At 37.8% G+C, this 19,210-nt stretch overlaps 1 protein-coding gene across 18 annotated transcripts in view; it reads right to left on the reverse strand.

The window, feature by feature from the left end:
• Positions 1 to 19,210, reverse strand: part of LOC143667661 (ATP-binding cassette sub-family A member 17-like) — a 234,298-nt gene that overhangs the window by 162,175 nt on the left and 52,913 nt on the right. For 17 of the 18 annotated variants that reach the window (XM_077142129.1, XM_077142118.1, XM_077142128.1 and 14 more), the window contains 2 exons: positions 18,948 to 19,075; positions 17,600 to 17,762 (listed from right to left, as the gene is read on the reverse strand). The exons of the other annotated variant lie outside the window; for it this stretch is intronic. In XM_077142129.1, coding sequence (XP_076998244.1) covers positions 17,600 to 17,762; positions 18,948 to 19,075 — 291 coding nt within the window. The remainder of the gene's footprint in view (positions 1 to 17,599; positions 17,763 to 18,947; positions 19,076 to 19,210) is intronic. 18 annotated transcript variants of the gene reach the window in all.

Below are 19,210 nucleotides of genomic sequence, written 5' to 3' on the forward strand. Positions count from 1 at the left end.
ACAGTGAGAAAGGCATCCCCATTGGCCACATGGTGCCATATGGGGGAAAAGAAGAAAATCACAAACGGAAATTCTCCCATGGCTGAGGAAAAACAGAGTCTATTATCAGAAAATAGGGCAGACAAAACAAAGGCTGTCTGGGCTAGGGCCACATCTACCACTTATACTCTTAGGGAAGGGGTGTTTATTCTGTAGCTTTGATCATCTAGCACATATGTTATAGTAAAATTCAGAGCACTTGGAAAAGACAGTCTTCCTGAGCTGTTGTGATCTGTTTCTGAACTGTCACTGTTACTGTGGTCCAAAGAATTTAGCCACCAAATTTTAACTCCAAGCCTCAAAAACAGCCTTTACAACAAGCAATACTCATTTCAATATAGCTTAGTTGGTGTGTCATGTTCAGCTTTGGGGAAAAATAAGTTCAAAGACAAAGATTCCTAGCTTGGGAAATAATGGCTACAACTTCACATGAGGGTTACTGGCCCTCCAAATGGACAGAATCACTGTGGGGTATATGAACTTTGGAGTGGAGGTAAATAAGATCTTTCGATGGCCTAGATCTAAACAGACCCCCAGATACATCACAATGAACAAGCAAGGAACAAATTGCTAGTAATAATATTCTGGGAAATGTTACATATTATTGATTGTATGTTGGAGAATTTCCTTTCCAGAACTGTTGATATCTTTTATGGAATCTTGTGAATCCCTTGGCCGTATCAGGAGTGAACCAGAAACTGTTAAGTGCTTGGCCTTGGAGTCCCATTTGATAAAAATACAGGCTCAAAGCATCAGGTAAATTGTAGTCATTCTACAATGAGGTACTGATTAACAGCATAATTTTCACAAAAACAGTTAATTCTCTAAGAGGGTGTTCACCCTAAACCCCTTGCAAAAGAAGGAGACCAAAAGTCTAAAGTGAAGTGTAAAGCATGAGTCCTTCAAGAAAGAACTGAATCATGGGCTTTCAATCAGGAATATGATGCTTTTTATGAAGGAGAGAGAATGAGTCGATCTTGATTTTGCCCTAATTCTTCTCCAGGAGCTTTAATAGCTAGATGTAAGAATGGAGGCTATAATGGTACAGGCAGAGCCTATAAAAACTAGGTGCTAAATTGAGGTATCTGCTTTGTCAGACAATGTTAGACCACTTAACATGGGAGAGCATAAACAGATGAAAAGCAGCCACAAAGCAAAGCTCCCCATTACCCTCACCTAAGGTGCGAGGGTAAGAAGTCAGTACAGTTTCCCAAGGAATGCATACTATAGAGGCCAGGACCATTTTTGGGACCACACATCATCCCTACTCAGCAGAGGTCTGGAAGATTAGGACAAATCAGAGAACCTGAAATATCTCAACCCTCTAGTATTAATTTTTTGTCCCCTTAATCTGAGCAAGAGGAGGGGAAAGAGGTTTCTTCCAAGCTAGGGTTCCAGATAGGGTGAAACAGGAGTGGAAACCATCTGGGATGGCCAAGACTATGGGAGCTGGAAGAAAAGGGAACTAGTATTCTCGCTTAGGCAAGAGGGGATAGGAGAACAGAATAAGAATTTTTTAAAACATCTAGAATTTTGCGTCCAAGCGGGTAAACTCAAAGTGAAGGATAAGCCAATGAAAACGCCAGAGTGAGTTCGGGGATTCAGGAGGCAGTGTCTGGAAATATCCCCCAGAGCAGAATGATTGTTTAGAGCAGGCAGACACGGAACCCTGAGACACTGTGAACAGTTGTGTTCTGTTGTCCCTTTACTAAATTAAATGGGAAAGATAAAGCACAAGGGAGATGTTTACTATAAATAGAAAGTGATGCATTTTAGACAAGGACAGAACAAATAGAACATGTGTGTTGAACAGGATGTATGCTAAAAAGTTTGCAACAGCACTGGAAAGAAGGCAGAGTACGAAGTTCCAGGAATCAATTCTTTCATGAAAATAACTATTAAACAGGCAGGAACTGTTTTAATCAACTCTTTTAAAACTTTGGAGCCTAATAGAATACTGTGAGGCACCCAAGGAAGAGTGAGAGGAAGAGGCTGGTAAACTGCAGCAAATGCTAGTGAATTGCACGCACTGTGCAATTAATGTAATACACCATATCAACAAATCAAAGCAGAAAAACCACACAATCATATCAACTGATGCAAAAAAAGTCACTTGACAAAATTCAACATCCTTTCTTGATGAAAACACTTCAAAGGATAGGAATAGAAGGGAACTTCCTCAACATGATAAAGGGAATATATGAAAAACCTACAGCTAACATCATCTTCAATGGGGAAAAATGGAAAACTTTACCCCTAAGATCAGGAACAAGGCAAGGATGTCCACTATCACCACTGTTATTCAAAATTTTGTTGGAAGTTCTAGCCAGAGCAATTAGACAGGAAAAAGAAATAAAAGGCATCCAAACTGGAAAGGAAGAAGTAAAACTCTGCTTGCAGATGATAAGATACTATATGTAAAAAACCCTGAAAAATCCACAGCAAAACTACTAGAGCTAATAAATGAGTACAGCAAAGTGGCAGGTTACAAGATCAACACTAAAAAATCTGTAGTGTTTCTATACACTAATAATGAGCAATCTGAGGGGAAAATCAAGGAAAAAATTCCATTTACAATTGCAACCAAAAGAATAAAATATTTAGGAATAAACTTAACTACGGATACAAAATATCTGAGAAAACTATAACAAAATGCTAAAAGAAATAACAGAAGACCTAAATAAATGGAAAGGCATAGTATGTTCATGGATTAGAAGACTAAATATAGTTGAGATGTCAATTCTACCTAAACTGATTTATAGATTCAATGCAATACCAATGAAAATCCCAAAAACTTACTTTGCAGAAATAGAAAAACAAAATATATTAGGGCAGGGTGCTCTGAATAGCTAAAAATATATTGAGAAAAAAAATGAAGTTGGAGGTCTCAAACTATTTGACTTTAAGGCATATTACGAAGCTACAGTGGTCAAAACAGCATGGTACTGACATGAAGATATTATATACCTACCAATGGAATTGAATAGAGTGCTCAGATATAGACCCTCTCATCTACAGACAATTGATCTTTGATAAGTCAGTCAAGCCAACTCACCTGGGACAGAACAGTCTCTTCAATAAATGGTGCTTGGAGAACTGGATATCCATATGCAAAATGAAAAAGGATCCATATTTCACACCATATACAAAAATTAACTCAAAATGGATAGAAACCTAAACATTAGAGCTAAGACTATAAAAATTTTAGAAGAAAATGTAGGGAAATATTTTATAAAACTAATAGGAGGGACTTTCTCAGATCTTACACCCAAAGCACAGTATTAAAGAAAAAAATAGATAAATGGGAACTCCTCAAAATTAAACACTTCTGTACATCCAAGAACTTTGTTGAGAAAGTAAAAAGGCAGCCTACACAATGGGAGACAATATTTGGAAATGACATAACAGATAAGTGTCTAGGATCGAGAATACATAAAGAGACTGTTCAACTCAACAACAAAAAGACAAACAACTCAATTACAAAATGGGCAAAAGACATGAACAGATACTTCTCAGAAAAGAAAATACAAATGGCTAAAAGGCACACGAAAAGATGCTCAATTTCCCTGGCTATTAGGGAAATGCAAATCAAAACCATAATAAAATATCACCTCATACCCACCAGAATGGCCATTATCAAAAAAAAAAAAAAAAAAAAAACAGAAAACAACAAGTGCTGGAGAGGATGTGGAGAAAGAGGCACACATCCACTGTTGGTGGGAATGTAAAATGGTACAACCTCTGTGGAAGGCAGTTTGGCAGTTCCTCAAGAAGCTAAGTATAGAATTGCCATATGATCCAGCAGTACCATTGCTAGGTATCTACTCAGAGAACATGAGGGCAAGGGCACAAACAGACATTTGGACACCAATGTTTATACCAGCATTATTTACAATTGCCAAGAGATGGAAACAGCCCAAACATCCATCAACAGATGAGTGGCTAAACAAGCTGTGGTATATACATACAATGGATTATTATGCAGCTGTAAAACAGAATAGTCATGAAGCATGTAACAACATGGATGGACCTTGAGGATGTTATGCTGAGTGAGATTAGCCAAAAACAAAAGTACAAATACTGTATGATCTCACTGATATAAACTAACGTTAATGAGTGAACTTGGAGAATTTACTTAAACACATTATACACATATCTCCTTTTTAGTTTATGGTGTATTAGAGGGGCTAGAGGGAAGTAGCTGAAACTGTAGGGCTGTGTTCCAGTAGCCATATTTCCTGAAGATAACAGTATAAGGATATAGCTTTTGCAAAATGACTGTGTGATTATGGAAAAACAAAGATATTAAAAAAGTCCCAACTCTTATGAAAGATATAGATACCCATATGAAGAAGTGCAATATACTCCAAGTCAAATAAATCTGAATAGACCTCCTCCAAGACACATACCAGTCAGAATGTCAAATGCCAAAAATAAAGAGTGAATTATGAAGGCAGCAAGAGAAAAGCATGTCATTACATATAAGGATGCCGTTAAGACCAAGTGACAATTCCTTATTAGAAACCATGGAGGCAAGACAGCTGGACTATACTGAGAGAACTGTCAAGAATTCTCTATCCAGCAAAACTGTCCTTCATAAATGAGAGAAAGTTTAAGATATTCACTGATAAGGAGAAGCTGAAAGAGTTCATTTACAGGAGACCTGCTCTATGAGGAATACCAAAGGGAGTCCTACAGGCTGAAAGGAAAAGAGAGGAGAGAGAGGTTTGGAGGAGAGTGTAGAAGAGTATTAGTAAAGGTAACTAAAAGGGTAAATAGAGAGACAAAAATAAGATGACATATAAAAGCCAAAAGATAAAATGGTTGAAGTACGCACTGCCATTACAGTAGTAACACTAAATGTTAATGAATTAAACTCCCCAATCAAAAGACAGACTGGGAGGGTGGGGTGCGAGGGTAGTTGGCTGTAGAATTCTTGCCTGCCATGCGGGAGACCCAGGTTTGATTCCCAGCCCATGCACTTCCCAAGCAAACAAAGAAAACAACAAAAACAAACAAACAAAAATACAACAAACTGTGCCGCAATAACAGGATACTCACATGGAAAAACAATGAAATGTGACCCCACCAGACAGACTGGCAGAAGGGATTTAAAAATACATAAGCTGGGGGCGGGCCGCGGTGGCTCAGCGGGCAAAGTGCTTGCCTGCTATGCCGGAGGACCTCGGTTCGATTCCCGGCCCCAGCCCATGTAAAAAACAAACAAACAAACAAAATACAATAAAACAAGAAAACGTTTAAAGATGTTTCCCTTCCTTCCTTCCATCCTTCCTTCCTTCTCTCTGTCTTTCCTTCCCTTCCTCCCTCTTTAAAAAAAAAAAAAAAAAAAAAAAAATACATAAGCTGGGACTTCCGGAGAAGATGGCGGCTTAGTAAGACGCGCGGATCTTAGTTTCTTCTCCAGGACAGCTACTAGGGGAGTAGAAATGATACAGAACAGCGCCCAAAGCCACAACAGAGATAAAAAAAGACAGCGTACCCCATCCTGGAACGGCTGGCTGGCTGAGAGAAGCTGCTCGGGTGAGATTGCCGAGGCGCACGGGCTTCACCGGGCGGGACGGCAAGCGGCCGGAGTCACTCCCTTCCCCCTTCCTGGGCCGGCTGGGAGAATTGGAGAGGCGGTCCCCTGAAACCGTGGCGGCAGGCGCCCACACCACGCGCGGCCCCCCAGACCAATTGAGAGAATTGGATCGGAAATCCCCAGACCGCGGAGAACGGTGATGGGTGGGGGAGGCCCCTTCCAAACCCGTGACTCCCTGGGAACGTGCACTCTCCCGGGCAGGCCGCTGCCGCTGGCGTCCTCCCACCACGCTTGTCGCCCGGGCGACTAGGAAATTCGGACAGGCGCTTTCCCGGGCTGCGGCGGCCAGCAACCCTCCCCGCATTCGGACCCCGGGTCGGCTCGAACCCTTCCAAGCCACTTCGGCTAGCGAACCTCCCGGACGGCGAGAGTTTTCCAAAGTTAAAGGTCCCACAGCACCTTTTACTGGTGGGACCCGCAGACCAACGTGTGCCACGAGCGCCACCTACTGGGCAGGATAAGAAAAACAGAACCCAGAGATTTCACAGAAAAATCTTCCAAACTTTTGGATCCAATACCCAGGGAAATCTGTCTAAATGCGCAGACGCCAACAGAAGATAACGGATCACGCTCAAATAATTGAAAATATGGCCCAGTCAAAGGAACAAACCAATAGTTCAAATGAGATACAGGAGCTGAGACAACTAATGCTGAATATACGAACAGAAATGGAAAACCTCTTCAAAAACGAAATCGATAAATTGAGGGAGGACATGTAGAAGATATGGGATGAACATGAAGAAGAAATATAAAAACTGAAAAAACAAATCGCAGAACTTATGGAAGTGAAGGACAAAGTAGAAAACACAGAAAAAACAATGGATTCCTACAATGATAGATTCAAAGAGACAGAAGATAGAATTAGTGATTTGGAGGATGGAACATCTGAATTCCAAAAACAAACAGAAACTATCGGGAAAAGAATGGAAAAATTTGAACAGGGTATCAGGGAACTCAAGGACAATATGAACCGCACAAATATACGTGTTGTGGGTGTCCCAGAAGGAGAAGAGAAGGGAAAAGGAGGAGAAAAACTAATGGAAGAAATTTTCACTGAAAATTTCCCAACTCTTATGAAAGACCTAAAATTACAGATCCAAGAAGTGCAGCGCACCCCAAAGAGATTAGACCCAAATAGGCGTTCTCCAAGAAACTTACTAGTTAGAATGTCAGAGGTCAAAGAGAAAGAGAGGATCTTGAAAGCAGCAAGAGAAAAACAATCCATCACGTACAAGGGAAACCCAATAAGACTATGTGTAGATTTCTCAGCAGAAACCATGGAGGCTAGAAGACAGTGGGATGATATATTTAAATTACTAAAAGAGAAAAACTGCCAACCAAGACTCCTATATCCAGCAAAATTGTCCTTCAAAAATGAGGGAGAAATTAAAACATTCTCAGACAAAAAGTCACTGAGAAAATTTGTGACCAACAGACCAGCTCTGCAAGAAATACTAAAGGGAGCACTAGAGTCAGAACCAAAAAGACAGAAGAGAGAGGTATGGAGAAGAGTGTAGAAAGAAGGAAAATCAGATATGATATATATAATACAAAAGGCAAAATGGTAGAGGAAAATATTATCCAAACAGTAATAACACTAAATGTCAATGGACTGAATTCCCCAATCAAAAGACATAGAATGGCAGAATGGATTAAAAAACAGGATCCTTCTATATGCTGTCTACAGGAAACACATCTTAGATCCAAAGATAAACACAGGTTGAAAGTGAAAGGTTGGGAAAAGATATTTCATGCAAATAACAACCAGAAAATAGCAGGAGTAGCTATACTAATATCCAACAAGTTAGACTTCAAATGTAAAACAGTTAAAAGAGACAAGGAAGGACACTATATACTAATAAAAGGAACAATTAAACAAGAAGACATAACAATCATAAATATTTACGCACCGAACCAGAATGCCCCAAAATACGTGAGGAATACACTGCAAACACTGAAAAAGGAAATAGACACAAATACCATAATAGTTGGAGACTTCAATTCACCACTCTCATCAATGGACAGAACATCTAGACAGAGGATCAATAAAGAAATAGAGAATCTGAATATTACTATAAAGGAGCTAGACTTAACAGACATTTATAGGACATTACACCCCACAACAGCAGGATACACCTTTTTCTCAAGTGCTCATGGATCATTCTCAAAGATAGACCATATGCTGGGTCACAAAGCAAGTCTTAACAAATTTAAAAAGATTGAAATCATACACGACACTTTCTGGGATCATAAAGGAATGAAGTTGGAAATCAATAATAGGCGGAATGCCAGAAAATTCACAAATATGTGGAGGCTCAACAACACACTCTTAAACAACGAGTGGGTCAAAGAAGAAATTGCAAGAGAAATTAGTAAATACCTCGAGGCAAATGAAAATGAAAACACAACATATCAAAACTTATGGGATGCAGCAAAGGCAGTGCTAAGAGGGAAATTTATTGCCCTAAATGCCTATATCAGAAAAGAAGAAAAGGCGAAAATGCAGGAATTAACTGTTCAATTGGAAGAACTGGAGAAAGAACAGCAAACTAATCCCAAAGCAAGCAAAAGGAAAGAAATAACAAAGATCAGAGCAGAAATAAATGTAATTGAAAATATGAAAACGGTAGAAAAAATCAATAAGACCAGAAGTTGGTTCTATGAGAAAATCAATAAGATTGATGGGCCCCTATCAAGATTGACAAAAAGAAGAAGAGAGAGGATGCAAATAAATAAGATCAGAAATGGAAGAGGAGACATAACTACTGACCTCACAGAAATAAAGGAGGTAATAACAGGATACTATGAACAACTTTACGCTAATAAATACAACAATTTAGATGAAATGGACGGGTTCCTGGAAAGACATGAACAACCAACTTTGACTCAAGAAGACATAGATGACCTCAACAAACCAATCACAAGTAAAGAAATTGAATTAGTCATTCAAAAGCTTCCTAAAAAGAAAAGTCCAGGACCAGATGGCTTCACATGTGAATTCTACCAAACATTCCAGAAAGAATTAGTACCAATTCTCCTCAAACTCTTCAAAAAAATCGAAGTGGAGGGAAAACTGCCTAATTCGTTCTATGAAGCCAACATCACCCTCATACCAAAACCAGGCAAAGATATTACAAAAAAAGTAAACTACAGACAAATCTCTCTAATGAATACAGATGCAAAAATCCTCAATAAAATTCTAGCAAATCGTATCCAACAACACATTAAAAGAATTATACATCATGACCAAGTAGGATTCATCCCAGGTATGCAAGGATGGTTCAACATAAGAAAATCAATTAATGTAATACACCATATCAACAAATCAAAGCAGAAAAATCACATGATCATCTCAATTGATGCAGAGAAGGCATTTGACAAGATTCAACATCCTTTCCTGTTGAAAACACTTCAAAGGATAGGAATACAAGGGAACCTCCTTAAAATGATAGAGGGAATATATGAAAAACCCACAGCTAATATCATCCTCAATGGGGAAAAATTGAAAACTTTCCTCCTAAGATCAGGAACAAGACAAGGATGTCCATTATCACCACTATTATTCAACATTGTGTTGGAGGTTCTAGCCAGAGCAATTAGACAAGAAAAAGAAATACAAGGCATCAAAATTGGAAAGGAAGAAGTAAAACTATCACTGTTTGCAGATGATATGATACTATACGTCGAAAACCCGGAAAAATCCACAACAAAACTACTAGAGCTAATAAATGAGTACAGCAAAGTAGCAGGTTACAAGATCGACATTCAAAAATCTGTAGCATTTCTATACACTAGTAATGAACAAGCTGAGGGGGAAATCAAGAAACGAATCCCATTTACAATTGCAACTAAAAGAATAAAATACCTAGGAATAAATTTAACTAAAGAGACAAAAAACCTATATAAAGAAAACTACAAAAAACTGTTAAAAGAAATCACAGAAGATCTAAATAGATGGAAGGGCATACCGTGTTCATGGATTGGAAGACTAAATATAGTTAAGATGTCAATCCTACCTAAACTGATTTACAGATTCAATGCAATACCAATCAAAATCCCTACAACTTATTTTTCAGAAATAGAAAAACCAATAAGCAAATTTATCTGGAAGGGCAGGGTGCCCCGAATTGCTAAAAACATCTTGAGGAAAAAAAACGAAGCTGGAGGTCTAGCGATGCCGGACTTTAAGGCATACTATGAAGCCACAGTGGTCAAAACAGCATGGTATTGGCATAAAGATAGATATATCGACCAATGGAATTGAATAGAGTGCTCAGATATAGACCCTCTCATCTATGGACATTTGATCTTTGATAAGGCAGTCAAGCCAACTCACCTGGGACAGAACAGTCTCTTCAATAAATGGTGCCTAGAGAACTGGATATCCATATGCAAAAGAATGAAAGAAGACCCATATCTCACACCCTATACAAAAGTTAACTCAAAATGGATCAAAGATCTAAACATTAGGTCTAAGACCATAAAACAGTTAGAGGAAAATGTTGGGAGATATCTTATGGATCTTACAACTGGAGGCGGTTTTATGGACCTTAAACCTAAAGCAAGAACACTGAAGAAGGATATAAATAAATGGGAGCTCCTCAAAATTAAACACTTTTGTGCATCAAAGAACTTCATCAAGAAAGTAGAAAGACAGCCTACACAATGGGAGACAATATTTGGAAATGATATATCAGATAAAGGTCTAGTATCCAGAATTTATAAAGAGATTGTTCATCTCAACAACAAAAAGACAGCCAACCCAATTACAAAATGGGAAAAAGACTTGAACAGACACCTCTCAGAAGAGGAAATACGGATGGCCAAGAGGCACATGAAGAGATGCTCAATGTCCCTGGCCATTAGAGAAATGCAAATCAAAACCACAATGAGATATCATCTCACACCCACCAGAATGGCCATTATCAACAAAACAGAAAATGACAAGTGCTGGAGAGGATGCGGAGAAAGAGGCACACTTATCCACTGTTGGTGGGAATGTCAAATGGTGCAACCACTGTGGAAGGCAGTTTGGCGGTTCCTCAAAAAGCTGAATATAGAATTGCCATACGACCCAGCAATACCATTGCTGGGAATATACTCAAAGGACTTAAGGGCAAAGACACAAACGGACATTTGCACACCAATGTTTATAGCAGCGTTATTTACAATTGCAAAGAGATGGAAACAGCCGAGATCTCCACCAACAGAAGAGTGGCTAAACAAACTGTGGTATATACATACGATGGAATACTATGCAGCTTTAAGGCAGGATAAAACTTATGAAGCATGTAATAACATGGATGGACCTAGAGAACATTATGCTGAGTGAGTCTAGCCAAAAACTAAAGGACAAATACTGTATGGTCCCACTGATGTGAACAGACATTCGAGAATAAATTTGGAATATGTCATTGGTAACAGAGTCCAGCAGGAGGTAGAAACAGGGTAAGATAATGGGCAATTGGAGTTGAAGGGATACAGACTGTGCAACAGAACTAAATACAAAAACTCAAAAATGGACAACACAATAATACCTAATTGCAAAGTAATCTTGTTAAAACACTGAATGAAGCTCCATCTGAGCTATAGGTTTTTGTTTTGTTTTGTTTTGTTTTGTTTTGACTTTACTATTATTACTTTTATTTTTTTCTCTATATTAACATTCTATATCTTTTTCGGTTATGTTGCTAGTTTTTCCAAACTGATGCAAATGTACTAAGAAATGATGATCATGCATCTATGTGATGATGTTAAGAGTTACTGATTGCATATGTAGAATGGTATGATTTCTAAATGTTGGGTTAATTTCTTTTTTTTCCGTTAATTAAAAAAAAAAAAAAAAAAGAAAAGGGGTAATTGGAGCTGAAGGGATACAGACTGTACAACGGGAAGCTCCCCCCAAAAAAAAGTCCAGGACCAGACGGCTTCACATGTGAATTCTTCCAAACATTCCAGAAAGAATTAGTACCTACTCTCCTCAAACTGAGTGAGACTAGCCAAAAACTAAAGGAGAAATACTGTATGGTCCCACATTAGAGGGACCGACATTAGAGAATAAACTTGGAATATGTCATTGGTAACAGAGACCATCAGGAGATAGAAATAGGGTAAGATAATGGGTAACCGGAGCTGAAAGGATACAGACTGTGCAGCAAGACTGGATACAAAAACTCAGAAATGGACAGCACAATACTACCTAATTGTAATGTAATTATGTTAAAACACTGAATGAAGCTGCATCTGAGGTATAGTTTTTTTATTTTTATTTTTTATTTTATTTTTTATTTTTTTCTATTATCGTTTTATTTCTTTTTCTTCTGTCTTTCCATTTCTTTTTCTAAATCGATGCAAATGTACTAAGAAATGATGAATATGCATCTATGTGATGATATTAAGAATTACTGATTGTATATGTAGAATGGAATGATTTCTAAATGTTGTTAGTTAATTTTTTTAATTAATAAAAAAATGACAATAGCAAATACTGGCAAGGATGCAGAGAAACTGGACTGCATATGCTGCTGTTAGGAATGTAAAATGGTATACACAGTCTGGATAATAGTCTGGCAATTTCTTAAAAAAACAACAACAACAACTAAAAATACATTTACCACATGACCCATCAATTGTAATCCTAGAGAAAGGAAAATTTCATCCACACAAAAACCTGAACATAAATGTTCAAAGTGGCTTATACATTATTGTTGAAAACTGGAAACAACCAAAATGTTCTTCAGTTGGTGAATGTTTAAACAGTAGTCCATGAATACTACTCAATAAATAAAAAGAACTTGCTATTAAGAAAAAAAAACCACAATGAGATACCATTTCATACCAACTAAAATAGCTACTAGTTTTTTAAAAATTATGTGTTGGACAGGATGTGAAAAAAGAATGCTCATTCATTCTTGGTGGCAATATAAAATGGTGTAGCATTGTAGTAGCTCAGAATATTGAATATAGGTTACTGTATATAATCTGGCAATTCCACTACCATGTATATACCCAAAAGAATTGAAAGTGGGGACTAGAACAAATATTTGCACACTGGTGTTCACAGAGGCATTATTTACAATTGCCAAAAGATGGGAAACAACCTAAGTGTCCATCAATCAAAGACAGATCAAGAAAATATGGTATATGCAGACAATGGAATATAATTCAGCCTAAAGAAGGTATGAAGTTCATGGATGAAACTTAAAGACATCATGTTGAGTGAAATAAGCCAGACACAAAAGGACAAATAATGTATGTTCTCACTGACAGGAAGTAATTAAGAATAAGTAAGAATCTAGAGTATAGGTTACCAAGGTTCTAGGAAATAGAAAGTTAAGGTTTAAAATGTAGCGTTCCTATTTGCAACAATGGAAACATTTTGGTAACGGATTGAGGTGATGGTAGTACAACATTGCAAATGTAATTAACAGCACTGCAATATATATCTGAATGGTTAAACAGGGAAATGTTAGGTTATATAAATGTTAATAGAATAATAATTTTTTTTTAAAAAATCCATGGAACTATGCTACACAGTCAACCCTAAGAAAACCATGGACTATAGTTAATAGTAGAATTATAAAAATGTGCTTTCATCAATTTTAACAAATATAGCACACCAATGCAAGGTGTTAAAAATACGATGGGAGGGCGGGCCACAGTGGCTCGGCAGGCAAGAACGCTTGCCTGGAATGCCAGAGGACCCGGGTTCGCTTCCCGGTGCCTGCCCATGTATTAAAAAAAAAAAGAATTCAAAATACAATGGGCCCTAAATTTCTATAATGATCATGATGACGAATATACAACTGTGTGATGATATTGTGAGTTATTGATTATATATCAAAAATGGAATGATCACATGGTAAGAATGTGTTTTGTTATGTTAAATAAATAAATAAATAAATAAATAAATAAATAAATAAATAAATAAAAATGAAGAATGGAATGATCATATGGTTAAAAAAAAGATGGTATATGGGAATCCTATATTTTGTGCATGATTATTCCGTAAACCCACAGCTTCTCAAATAAAAAAATATGTATGCCTGGCATTAGATTTTTTTTAAGTAGGCAAAAAACTTGAATAGACATTTCCCCAAAGAAGATAAAACAAGTGGCCAAAAAGTATATGAAAAGATGCTCAACACCATCAGCCAATAAGGGAATGCAAGTCAAAACCACGAGATACCATTTCACACCCACTAGAATGGTTACTATTTAAAAAAAAAACCCGAACATTACAAGTTGTCAGAGAGGATACAGAGAAATAGAACACTCATTCATTGTTGATGAGAATGTAAAATGGTGTAGCTGTTGTGGAAGACAGTTTGGCAGGTCCTCAAAAAACTGCCAAAGTTAAATACAGAATTATCATATGACCTGGTGTTCTATTCTGCTAGCTGCTAGAATGCAATATATCAGAAATGGAATGGCTTTTAAAAAGAGGAATTTAATAAGTTGCTAGTTTAGAGTTCTAAGGCCAAGAAAATGTCCCAATTAAACCAAGTCTATAGAAATGTCCAATCAAAGGCATCCATCCAGGGAAAGATACCTTGGTTCAAGAAAGCTGATGAAGTTCAGGGTTTCTCTCTCAAGTGAGAAGGCACATGGTGAACACACTCAGGGCTTCTCTCTCAGCTGGAAGGGCACATGGTGAACACGGCGTCACCTGCTAGCTTTCTCTCCTGGCTTCCGGTTTCATGAAGCTCCCTGGGAGGCGTTTTACTTCTTCATCTCCAAAGGTTGCTGGCTTGTGGACTCTGCTTCATGATGCTGCAGCTTTCTCTGCTCTCTCCGAATCTCCTTTATTCTCCAAAACGTTTCTTCTTTTATAGGACTCCAGAAACTTATCAAGACCCACCCAACTAGTTGGAGACATGTCGTCATCTAATGCAGTTTAACAACCACTCTTGATTAAATCACATCTCCAAGGAGATGATCTGATTACAGTTTCAAACATACAGTATTGAATAGGGTTTATTCTGCCTTTATGAAATGGGATTTAGATAAAAACATGGCTTTTCTAGAGGACATCCTTTCAAACCAGCACACCTGGTAATCCTACTTCTAGATATGTACCCAAAAGAATTGACAGTGGGGACTCAAACAGATATTTTCACACCAATGTTCATAGAGGCATTATTCACAACTGTCAATAGATGGACTCAATCTAAGAGTTGATCAACTAATGAAAGGATAAACAAAATGTGTATATACACTCTATATTATTCAGCCATAAAAAAGGAATGAAGATCTGATTCATGCAACAATGTGGATGAACCTTGAAGACATGTTGAATGAAATAAGCCAGACACAAAAGACAAATGTTATATGATCTCATGGATATGAAAGAAGTAGAATAAGCAAATTCATAGAGTCAGAAACTGGAATATAAGTTACCAGGGGTCAGGGTTGGGGTAGAAAATGGTAATTTATAGCTAAAATTGTACAGTTTCTTTTCGCCGTGATGGAAAAGTTTTAGTAAAGGATGGCAGTAATGGGGTACAACACTGTGTGTGTAATTAACAACACTGAAATATATATTTGAATGTGCTCAAAGAAAAAAATTTAGGTTATATAAATTTTAAAAGAAACAAAATTATTTAAAAATCCATAGGACTTTACTACCCAAAAGTGAACACTAAAGTAAACCACGAACTACAGTTAACAGTACAAATATAAAAATCTTCTTTCATCAGTTGCAACAAATGTTCCACACTAATACAAGGTGTTAATAATAGGATGATACATGGGAATTCTGCATTTTATGCATGATTTTTCTGTAAACCTACAACTGTTTTAAGAAAAAACAATAACAACATTAAAACATATTTTTAAAAGGAAGGAACAAACAACAGTGACATTTATAGACAGAAAGCGGGGACCAAGTTCCTAAGAACAAAATCATGTTTCTTCCAGGTTGACAGATATCTCACTTCTAAGTTGCCATCCACTGGTGACACCTGCTATGGTCAGCTCTGGCCCTGCACGTCCTCTGCCCCCCAAATATGCAGCTAAAGCCCATAGGTGCTCAGCAGGTTCATCAGTGAACTGCAGCAGTGGCCAGGCAGCCCTGGCACTTGTCACTCTAACAAAGCAAGTACCTGAGCCCCCTTGCTCATGCTCAGTTCTTGTCCTCCAGCCACGCAGCAAGCATGGAAGGCTGATGTGGCAGAAAGAGAGCAGGGCAAGTGAAAATTATATTTTGTGACCTCGTGGTTAGATTTCCTATTCGTTTTTTCAGAATCTACCACTGCATCAAGATAAGTACCCACCCAATACCCTGTAACAGGTAGCGGTAAAAAAAGCAAGCAGCCAGGGAGAAGGGAGAGAAACCTCTAGGTTTAAAAGGGTGGTGCCAGCTGCTAAGCTGAAAACAGGCCTAGACAGTTCCTCCATCTGCAAGCAAGGAAATGGAAATGCAGGGAGACTCAGTAGAAAGTCATAGGATGGCATTTCACGAGGTGCACATTCTTATCTCTACCTCCTTTTCTTGTTCTTGTTGGAGAATGCTTAAGGATCAGAACGTTCCTAATTAGAGAGGATATGCTGAAACAAAGTCGGAAACCAGCTAAAATACTGTAGGAAAAATCATGCCACAGCAATTTAAGAAATGGTTGTGGCAAATCCTAACCAAAACCATTCCAGCCAATCCTAAAGAACACCTACGGCAGTATATAAGATTCTACAAAGGTTCCATGCACTAGGGTAACTTTCCAGAAACCTGCAACCTCCAGATGGGTTCCAGGACCAGGTAAGTCCTGAAATCTAGAGGGACCAGCCTCTCCAGAACATCAGCTAGTTCCATCTCTCTAGCCCAAAGTTAGAAGGGCCAAAGCCCAAATACCCTTAAAGAGTGGGATAGAAAGATCATAGGTGATGGTGGAGTTAGAGAAGGTAGGGTTTAACAAGCCAGTATGATTGCTGAATCATTATAGCGATACTTCTTTTAGTTTCCAGTTTCTTAAAGCAGCTAGAAGTAAAAACCGAAAATTGTAGAACTGTAACCCATACCAAACTCTGAAATCTGATCTACAAATAACTGTTGCACTCTGCTTTGAAACTTAGTGTTTTTTTGTATATATATTATTTTTCACAAAAAAGAGAAGTGAATTGTGAAAAAAAAAAGTTTATTCCTTCTGGCCTCCAATGTTCTGGAACAGTTCAAAGGAAAAATCTGAGATGATGGTATGGAACCCCATGACAAACTGTGGGATATGTCCTGCTTTGAAAACTTTTGTTTTTTGTTTCTTTGCTTTGTATATATGTTATATTATAAATTAAAAAAAGCTAAAAGAAACTGTTGTGGGAAATAAGTATACCAAAAATAAGGTAAGTTTCCAAAATGAGAAATTTTTCCTTAAACACACAATCAGAAATGGTATATAATATATAATGGTATATAATATGTTATAATTCAAAAATAAATAAATATGCCACTTTAGAATGCAGCATACATACTATACTATTGTATCATGAAGGCTGAGAGCCACACAAAGAAGGCAAGCAAGTCTCTAGAGCAAGGATAGCAAGCGAAATCACTTTAGAGAAAAAGTAGAGTATTTTATGGGAGTTTTAATGACATAAAAATTTGGCCACTTAAATGGAGTCTGCATGAAGGTTAAAGGCAAATATATATATTTTTATAAAAGAAAAGTTAAAACAGAAACATAAGATAGGGACTCACACTCATTGTTCAGGTAAAATGCTTCAACCCTTCAAGTGATACAATATGGTTACAAAACAATCAAATAAATAACTGATGTTTTAATTGACACTGCCATGTAAGTATTACACTGAATGCCACATTTCTGATTATCATTCCTTCAACCGCCTTTGAAGTGCTCATTTACCAAGCGTTTACACAGAAAAACAACAAAAATAGCATCACAGATATGTGCTGCTGGATGAAAGCAGCCATGCTCCTGATAACACACATAGGCTGTGGGGCTTCCTCACCAGGGTGTCCCCCGTCGGTAAATAAATATTCCCGAGGTTCTTGTCCTGGGTTAGGAGGATAAAGATAGGATGTGCTCCAGCCTTCACCATCATCTCGAAAGAAGATTAACCTCGACAACAAATAATTCCTCTTTATGTAACTGAAGCACAAGTGATACTTAACCTATGAAGAATAAAGAAAAAATGAATTTGGTTATGCGATCCTGAAATTCAGAAAAGGCAGAGAACAAAGCAGAGAGGTGTGACTGATGTCAGCTGTGGTTGGAGGAGGGGCGCCCACACTGGCCAATATTCCTCCTGGGAGACCCACAGCAAAGGTATCAGACCTGCATTCACCAGAAATGGTTCCTGTGCTTGTACTAGGAAAACCAGACAATAGGCAATTGGCCCCCCTTCAGGAAAGGACTGCTGCAGAATGTTGCAGAACTTGGGCTCAGGAACCAGACTAATTGGATCCAAATCCAAAATCTCTTCAATAACCAAAATCACCTTGGGCAATTTACTTCATCTCCACATGCCAGTCTCCTCATCAGTAAAATGGGGATGATATTTACATCTTCTACCTCAAAAGGTGTTGTGGTATTAAATGAATTGGAACCTGCTATGTGCCTGGTATCAGAAAGCGTTCAAAAGTGTTGACTGTTTTATTCACATGCCTCTCTCCATCTATCAACATTCCATGCTAGTTCTATCAATCATTCTATAGACTGCACTGCACAAAACAAAAGCTGTACATTGGTGGTTTCCATCCCCCAAACCCAAATATTCCCATGTGTACGACACTGCCTTTTTCTTAAACAAATAGACAAACAAATCTATCATATTTGAAATGTTATGAGAAGAAGAAGAATAACAACAATAACTAATCTTTAAGGAAAACTCCTCAGTTTCGGTCCCCATTCTAAGCACTTTACAAGGATAAACTCATTTAAATCTCATAACTCTATGAGTTAGGTACTAATATTAACCCCACCACACAGATAAAGAAACTAAATCCCAGAAATCTTACTAACTTAACATAGCTTGTAAGTTTCAGAACTGGGATTCAAACTCTGGCATTGGAATATACATTCTACTCTAAGCCATACTGTGCTCTCAGGAGAAAATCTTGCCCAGAATAAGTTTTCTCATAAAGAATCAGAAAACTAAACAGGACTTTGAAGTCTAGCTTGTAAGCTGTGCAACCGACACAGGAGCACTCTCTTATCTCCTCCAAAAATAAGATGGCAACTAGCTAATAGAGTTGAAATACATCAAAGCAGAAGAACAGATCAGGTAACAACCATACTCAAGGTAAGACCATACTCAAGGCTGCAAAATGAGATTGTTATAGAAAAGATGTTCTTACCGAAAGTGGCAAGGGCTCCTTGCTGTCTTTGAAGCTATGATCAAAAAAAATTCCAGCCAACACGTAGAAAGATTTGGGATCCTTAATTACGTAACTATTAAATGAAGGCAATGAATGGCTGCCTAGAACTAGAGAGAGAAAAATCCAATCAGTGAGTCACTAGGATAAAGGCACATGTTGCCCAACTACCTCCTCTCCACCCAAGGAGTTAAAGGACTGTCAGCTTACTTCTTAACTAAGGAATAGCAAACTTCACTCATCTA

The sequence above is a fragment of the Tamandua tetradactyla genome, chromosome 23, assembly GCF_023851605.1.
Source record: "Tamandua tetradactyla isolate mTamTet1 chromosome 23, mTamTet1.pri, whole genome shotgun sequence".
Lineage (NCBI taxonomy): Eukaryota > Metazoa > Chordata > Mammalia > Pilosa > Myrmecophagidae > Tamandua > Tamandua tetradactyla.